The sequence below is a fragment of the Drosophila sulfurigaster genome, chromosome X (assembly GCF_023558435.1).
Source record: "Drosophila sulfurigaster albostrigata strain 15112-1811.04 chromosome X, ASM2355843v2, whole genome shotgun sequence".
In the NCBI taxonomy this organism is placed as follows: Eukaryota; Metazoa; Arthropoda; class Insecta; order Diptera; family Drosophilidae; genus Drosophila; species Drosophila sulfurigaster.
Window position 1 is genome coordinate 25,960,223 of NC_084885.1, and position 8,673 is coordinate 25,968,895.

Below are 8,673 nucleotides of genomic sequence, written 5' to 3' on the forward strand. Positions count from 1 at the left end.
AAAGTTACAGTCGAGTGTGCTCGACTGTGAGATACCCGCTACCCATTTTAAATAAAGGCAAAATATTGCGGTATCATTTTCAAAATATACCGAAAATACTAAAAAAATACTAAAAAATATACCAAATGGTATATGTGGTATATCGATATAGTACCGCATTCAAAATATACCATAGACGGCACAATGTACCAGATTGTCGGCCAAAGCAACTCAGACCCCTAGTAAGTAGGAGTTTTTGCCCATACGAAAGTATTTCTTTAATAACTTCCACAATTTTTATCTGATCGCAACCAAATTTTCAGGAATCATAATTATTACAGTAATTATTGCATATACCAAAATTCGTGACTCTAGCTTTAAAATTACGCTTGTTATTCGATTTTTTTGATTTGCGGGGGCGGAAGTGGGCGTGGCAAAAATTTGAAACAAACTTGATCTGCGTGCAAACATAACAAATGCTGTCGAAAAAAAATTATAGCTCTATCTCTTATAGTCTCTGAGATCCAGTGTTTCATACGGACGGACGGACAGACGGACAGACGGACAGACACACAGACGGACAGACGGACAGACGGACAGACGGACATGGCTATATCGACTCGGCTGTTGACGCTGATCAAGAATATATATACTTTATAGGGTCGGAGATGCCTCCTTCTACCTGTTACATACATTTCCTGCCGGCACAAAGTTATAATACCCTTCTACCCTATGGGTAGCGGGTATAATAACATACAAAATAGTAGGATAAGCGGGAAAAGGAATGCAAAGGTTTGAACAAATCTCTGCATAAATACAATATTATGCAATAAGCTTTAAGTTTCAATTACAAGTTTTATGCATTGCAAATTTTTGTAGAATTTAGAGAGCCCAACTTTGAAAATATGCAATAACTGAAGTTATAATATTTATAATACCTTCAGATTTTGTACTGCAGACGGGTCTCTGTTACTTGGGTTGGCAGTATGGTATATTTTGTAGTCAATGGTATATTTTGCTAGATATTGGAGAGCAGAAAGAAATAAAATATGCAATCAAAAAGGTTATAATATCCTCAATACCTTTAGAAATTCTGTTACAGTCGGGTCCCAGTTGCTTTGTTTTGTAGTACGAGTATAGTATATTTTTTAGTGTATGGTATATTTTTTGTAGTACTACGTAGATATGCAAAATATTGCCTTTTGATAATTTGTAAATTTTGCAATATTTATTATGAATAATAATAAGTTTACTGGAAATTGATAGCCGTCTTAAATTTGTATTCCTATAAATATATTATTATTTTCACAAAATACAATAATTATGTCTCATAAAACTTATGGTCATCGTCACATTTTATTTGTGTTGAACTTATTCTCAACTTTTCAATAATAATTAGAATTAGAAATTAAATTTTTTTGTTGAGAAAGAGAATTCGGTCTCTTTGCGTATTTTGCAGATTATTTTTAAAGCGGGGAAATCACTGTGGCAGTTATCTCGTAATTGAATTGATTCTTTGGCTTGCTCAGCTCAACGCTGATTGCACTTGAGTAGCTGCGGGCAGCGAACTGTTGTTGAGTTGCCCAAGAGAAGCAGATATAGAGGAGCAAGAGGAGGTGGTGTAGTGGAGTGAGGAGAGAAGGGGAGACATTGGAGGCTTTGTCGTGTTGTTGCAACAAGGATTTTGCCGCTAGTTGAGCTCGATGATGATGCGCTTGAGCGTAAAAAGCGAACGGTTTGTATTCGCTTTTCTTTATTTTTTTTGTGCCATTTTTTTTAGTATTTCTTTTTTGTTTTGCATTTCAATTTCTTTACACACTTTTCCGCCAAGTGGTTTTTCCGGGCGGCATCTTTCGATTTCGGGGCATTTTTCCAAGCGATTTGCATTGCGCATAGCGAAATAGTTGAATAGTTAAATAGTTTGTTGCATAGTCGAACACAAAGAAAACAAAATAAGCAAGAAAGCTACTTTCGAGTGTGCTCGACTCGGAGATACCCGTTACAGTGCGGTATTATTTTTAAAGTATACCAATTTAATATATGTACCACAAAAATACTCAGATATATAGTATCAATTCTTGAAATATACCGAATTTATATATCACAAAAATATAAAAATATATCAATGATGCAATAGTAATCTTAAAATACATCAAATAAATATACCACAAAAATACTAAAAATATATTGAGTGCCATTTTAGGTATATTGATGAAGTGCTAATTTAATTAACCGCAAAAATACTTAAATACCGATTGCTATATTTGGTAATTGATATAGTAAAATATACTATAGAGTACAAAATATAGCAAAAAGTATCGAATATACCATACCATCTACCCTATAGGTAGCAGATATAAAAAAAGTCGGCAAATTGTGTGTTTTGATGAGGTTGGTGAGGGGGAAGGGGCGGTTGGGAGGCGCGTTTTCATTTGTGTTTTATTCAATGAACAAATTGTTGGAAATTACAGAAATTGTGTTTGTCGATCGATGTTGTAACGAACAAATAATTGCAAAGTCTGTGGGTGTGTCTGTGTGTGTGTGTGTCTGTGTGTGTGAGTCTAATTGAGACGCGGAATATTCTGGCGCAAAAAATGCCCGACACGCATCCAAAAGGACATGCGGCGATGCAGCTTAATGTCGCCGCTTTGTTCCTCCGATTCGTCGTCGGTCAGCAAATCGGTATCGTTATCGTTATCTTTATCGCTGTCGTTATCGGTATTTGTATCGGTATCGGGGTCCAACGATGATGTTAAATGATCCTCTTTATATTTCGTGTCGTCCAGTTCATCGTTCACATCTTGTTGTAATTGTTGTTCTTCATCATCATTTTCCACTGTGTTCTGTGCTTCCTCTTGCTGCTGTTCCTCTTCTCGTCTCTTTGTAGTTGTTGTTGTTGTCGTTGTTGTCTTCGCACTTTGTTCCGATGCCGATGCCGATGGCAGCATCGATGGCGCGCATTCGTGTCCAGCGGCTGCTCGCGACTCCACAGCGTAGACATGGATGTGCAGGCTGGGCAGCTCCTTGACCAAAATGCTGCCATTATCCTGCACCAGAACATTGTAACTGGGACGCCCCACAACCACATCGATGCCAATGTCCGGCTCCGCACTGATCTCGATGCGCTGCAGCGATGTCGTCAAGCTGTTCAACAGCTCCAAATCGTTGATCCGCTGCTGCAGCATCGCTTCACCCATCGCCTGCTCCATCGGCATCAGCTCCCCCAACAGCGGCCAGTCGAATATCGATGGCAATAGGCCGCTCTGCATCAGCGTTGTGGGCACCTCGATCGGAAACTTGCGCGCCTTCCACGTGCTTCGCAGTTGATCCACCTCAACGATGCCATACAGCTTTCCGTTCTCCTCCAACTCCTCATCGCTTAGCGTGGCAAATGTGTTGTTCATAACTGTCGAACGGTACAGAGAAAGAGAGAGAGAGAAAGAGAGAGAATGAGATAGAGAGCGACAGGAATACATATGAGCAAGTTAGGAGCAAATACGAAGAGCCATGTGGTAAAACGTATATATCATGAATCAAGTAAGAAAGCTATAGTTGAATATGCTACCCTTATGAATAATTTTAAAATATTCCGAAAAAATACTGAAAATGTACCAAATATTATATTTGGTATCTTGTAAGTTATACATTCATAATATACTATTGGGTGAAAAATATGCAAAATATTGAAATAAAAGCATATCAGTGCGGTATTTAATTTTAAAATATACCAAATGAAAAAATTCTAAAAATATACCGACTGGTATATTTGGTATATTAATATGTGATGATAAACCGATGCACTTAAGTAATATACCGCAAAAAAACTAAAAATATATTTAGTATATTGATTTAATACTATATTCAAAATATACCATAAATTAATTTTATTTTATTTTTAATTTTCTCTTATTATATATTTATTAAACTAGAGTATTTAAGGTTTACATTGTTCTTTGACTTGACCATTAGCTTACCAAGAATTTTAACTAATACCAAATTAATTGACGAATGATTTTTAATCTTAACTACAATAAGTAAATGTTTGCACTGATTTAAAAAAGGCAAAGGTCGCCTTTAACCACGTCTCAGAAAAAAATCAAAAGTTATTCGGTGTAATTTGGGCTTAAAAGTTGCCATCGGATATTGTAGCTGAGAGATACAGAAAGTATCTCTTTCCGCTGTGTGCTAAGAATTTGCGTTAATGTTTCGATTGCAGTTGTTGTCCAACACAGCGCTGACAGCTTCAATTGTGTTTATTGTATTTAAATTAACTTATTTATTGTTATGTCCACGAAAACCAAAACCAAAAACAAACAAAAAAGTAAAAAGAGATGCCTTGTGGGTTGGCCGCACACAACAAAGTTGACAACGAAAGTAATAAAAACTGAAATTTGTCGCCGCTTATAAATGGAATTGTTTAAAGGTGAAAGCGACAACGCACAACGCACAGCAGCGACAACAGCAATGGCAACAGCAAACAGGAACAGCAACAGCAACAGCAATGGCAACAGCAATCAAATAAACAAATTAAGAGGCTGACAGAGGAGGGAGGGACGTGAGAGAGAGAGAGTGACCGAAGCAGAGAATCCGCAACGGATACGCATTATTTTTGCCAGGCCAACGAACAGGAGCCTCAGGAAGAAACTGACGCCACAACAATAAGCCAAAACCCATCCAAAAAAAAAGGGGTAGAGAGGGAGTACAGAAAAAAAAAAGGCAAAGGCAACCGGAGAATGAGAAAACGTCTGGGAATTGCAGACGACGACGACGACAACGACAACGACGACGGCGAGGACGCGGCTCATGGCGATTTAATCTTTGCAGACATTTTTATTCAAATTTATTTTAATATTTTCTTTTTTGTTGCCACGGATGCGAACTGGCGAAACGGACGACACACAATGCACGGCCGTGGAAAAGTCAGCAGGTCCTGCGACAATGTGCTTGCCTGCCTGGCCACTTTAGCGAACAATTCACCTTTAAACTGAAAATCAAGTCGTACTTTCACTTACCGAGTGCTTTTTGGTCGCCTCTTAACTTAAAATTTGGAATAGTTAATTATGTAAAATGAAGAAAAAAACAATAAGAGAGAGAGAGAGTTGTTTCGCGTAAGGCAAAATCCATCAATTCTTCAATCACACTCTCGATCTCCAGCTCACTCTCTCTCTCTGTCTTCGGTTTTCGCTTTCGCTCTCTCTCTCTCTCTCTTTATGTCTCTCTGAAAATTGCCTGGAGTCAACTCAAATCGGTTAAAGTAAATCAAATTGTAATTTACTTACCTGAAACTTTGTTTTCTCGTTGTTGTTCTTTTGGAATCGTATTCGCTCAAATGATATCAATAAATTGGCAATTACTTAATGGGCGAGAGTCCCGGTTTGAGACTCACTGAAACTCTAACTGAATTTTGATGTGATACACGATAAAAAAAATAGTTCAACGCCAAGTTGATTCTGAAAGATTCTATTCCGGAAAGCCCTTAAGATTGCTACGATGTTACGATGTAGCTGCTTCTTTCAGAAGTAACGAGTTGATTAGAACATTAATCATAATTGTAATGAGAACGCCAATTAAATGAATTTAATTAACCATTATACATTTGATGTCGAAATCTAGTGTCAATGGTTGTTGCAATAATTTATTGTAATGCCAAAGTAAATATTCTTTATATTAAATACAATTACCAATGCTTAATTCGTATGAAAATTCTAATATTTGTACTTAAATAATACTAATGTTAGTATTCGAATAATTTAATTGATATTTGAAGTAATTGTAGATCCAATATTAATACTAATGTTAATCGTAATGCAAATAGTAATAGAAATGCTAATGCTTATACAAATTTCAATGCAAATTCTGTGAATATTAAATAATTTTACTGCTATTTGAATAAATTTGAATAATGTTAATTGTAATGCAAATACTTATAGCACTGTTAATTAACAGTCTAATGAAAATACTAATATTGATATCAAAACAAATTTCACTACTATTGATGCTAATTTCAATACTAATGCTAATCATCAAGCGAATGAAAATATTCATGGTAATGCCAATGACCATTTTAATGATAATGCTAATGTTAATACTAATGTCAATGTTAATGGTAATATAAAAACTAATTATATGGCTAATATTGATATGGAAACAATTTTAATTACTTAGCTTTTTTCGATTGTCAAGATAAATGCAAATATTAATTAATAAGCTTAGCTCTTATAATATTAATTTTGAAAAAGTCTTTAATAGAAGTCACATCAACTAGCTTGCTCTTTTATTAAATTTGTTTAATTTGGCCTATTTTTTCTAGTCGTAGTCGTAGTCTTTTTTATTATTTTTGTTGTAGTTGTAGTTGTAGTTGTAGTCGCGTCAAATGTCGGCCATAATGCGCTTAAGTGTGTGACAGTTGCCTGAGCCAGCAAAAGGCATGCAACGGTGGCAGCTGCAAACACCAAAGATTTTTGTAAGCCTGCCTGACATCAAAAACAACAACAACAACAAAATTAGAAGAAAAAAATAGAAGAAACCAGAAAATAAGGCAGAAAGCGACAAAGTTGTGATACTCTAGATTGAGAAACGGCATATCGATTAATACAAAGTGAAAATAGAGAACTACAATAACTAGAACTTTAGATAATAATATATGCTGGAAGAAGCAACAAATGAAGTAAACTGATTTGACTTACGCTCTTTTCTTTCTTCAGAATTTGTTGCAGGAAATATTTTTGGATTTTCAAAGGTCTAATAAAAATATATATATAATGTTTTACAGATTTGTACACAGACAGATGACAAATATAAAAAAGAAAACTATGTGCATTCAATTGAAATTCAGTTCTACAAAAAAGTAGTTGAAGAAACGGACAGCTAAAGCTGGCAAAAGGAGGTAAACTACACGTATGTAGTACATATGAATGTTGGTCAGACATGTTGTCAAGTCGGCAAAAAGCGGAAGTTGAGAATTTCACAGTGCGCTGTGCTTTCCCATGCCAGAGTTGCCACAGTTGTTGCTGTTCTTGTTGCCGCATAGAATTCATTACGGCGGAAAATGTAAAAGGCATAAACAGCATCACACAACATCCGCATGTCCACACACACACATTTATATATGGGGTATATGTATATCCGGGTGCACGACACCGAGACGAGAATCAGAACTCAGACAAGCCGTAGAATCTGAGCAGGAGAAGAAACCAAAGTCCGTCCGCATTTGTTGTTGTTGTTGCTGTTGTTGTTGTTGCTGTTGTTGTTGTTGTTGTCCAGTTCGACTCCAGTGCCCCCATTTAATATGCTAAATGTTGAAATGCGCAAACTTGTGTGTATAAATTTAATGCCAACTACCACTCTTTATACTACATACAGTATATGTTTAGTATATATGCAATATACTGCACTATGAGGTCGAAAGGTCGAGGTGCTAAGGATGCTAAGGCACAGTTGCCTTTAATACTATATAAATCTCATTTCGTTAAACACCTTGCAGAACAGCCAAAAAGAAATGCATCGAATTTATAGTCTTGTAGAACTCAATGAAGCGGTATGTAAACATACTAAAATGTTTTTTTAACAAAAATGCTGATTCAGCTTTAAGCATGATCCCAGCAGTCTTTGTTTTTTACACAAGTTTATACAAGTTGCTAGAAAAATATTGATACAAAGTTTGGTTAATTTTATAATCGAAAAGCAATATTTTATATATCTAAAAACAAACAAGGAAATAACTATTATCAACTCTTTTTAAAAACCTAAAACAAATTAACTGAAAATTTGGTATATTTTGCACCTTATGGTATATTCGAATGTAGCTTTCTTACTTGTTATTTACAAATGTGTGAAATTTATGTGTGAAAATTCAAGAAGACTTCTTTGACTACTACTTCGTTTGAAACTAATTTAAATTCCCTAATGTTTCAAGAAAAAATTCAACTTCTCTTTAATTTAATTACAAAGTATTTGATCTAACTATTGAAAAATTCATGCAATATCGGTTTTCTATGAATATCACTTTTTCCAATGGTTATTTCACTAACTTTAGTGGGAATAATATTTAACTATTATTCAGGTTTTAACAAACAGTTTCTCCTATTTATGTACATTGATTTCAATTTTTCATAAAAGCAATATTATTAGCTTAGTATTAAGGCATATGCATCTGGCAATCTGGGCACACTGTCAATTAAAATCAATCGTTCTCCTTATTGAAGTCAGAGTCGTCTTTCATCAAGTATATTATTTTTATAATATATAGTATTGTTATATTAATGCTCTAGAAAAAGAAAATTTACTCTCCATAGATTTTTTTTCATTTTGAAGCATCATAAAGTACAATTGTTTCTCGCGTTCGCTCTCTCTGGAATTGTAGGCAGGGCATCTGTTAGCAAAGGCCAAGTTGTAGAGCTGTTGGTGGGCAAATCAGAAAGCTGATTATATTAAGTAGTAAATGCTGAAAGCTATTTATCGATTGCAGCAGCTCTCGAGTTGTGCTCATGTCGCGCACAGGCATCGAGCACAAAACAACGCCGTAAACGTGGCAAGCATCGTGGCCAAGCTAAAGCTGCAGTTGAAGCTGCAGTTGAAGCTAAAGCTGAACTGGCATATCCGATAGTTGTTGAACTGCAGCAGCAGCAGCAGCAGCAGCAGCGAGAAAGAACGTAGAGCACAATTACGACTAAAACTTGCCCCCGTTTCACACTC

General features: G+C 35.6%; 1 protein-coding gene across 5 annotated transcripts in view; it reads right to left on the reverse strand.

Annotated features, from left to right (window-relative positions):
- The window catches only part of LOC133848604 (clumping factor A-like), a 135,570-nt gene extending 128,785 nt beyond the window's left edge, over nt 1–6,785 (reverse strand). Inside the window, exons 1-4 of one of the 5 annotated variants that reach the window (XM_062284239.1) lie at nt 6,666–6,785; nt 5,259–5,489; nt 4,992–5,195; nt 2,401–3,385 (exon numbers count right to left, since the gene is read on the reverse strand). In XM_062284239.1, coding sequence (XP_062140223.1) covers nt 2,541–3,383 — 843 coding nt within the window. In that variant the 5' untranslated portion in view covers nt 3,384–3,385; nt 4,992–5,195; nt 5,259–5,489; nt 6,666–6,785 and the 3' untranslated portion in view covers nt 2,401–2,540. Of the gene's footprint in view, nt 1–2,400; nt 3,386–4,991; nt 5,209–5,258; nt 5,490–6,665 lie in introns of those variants that run through there. The other 4 variants (XM_062284236.1, XM_062284238.1, XM_062284240.1 and 1 more) reach the window with 4 other exon arrangements.
- Between the last annotated feature and the right edge of the window lie 1,888 nt (nt 6,786–8,673).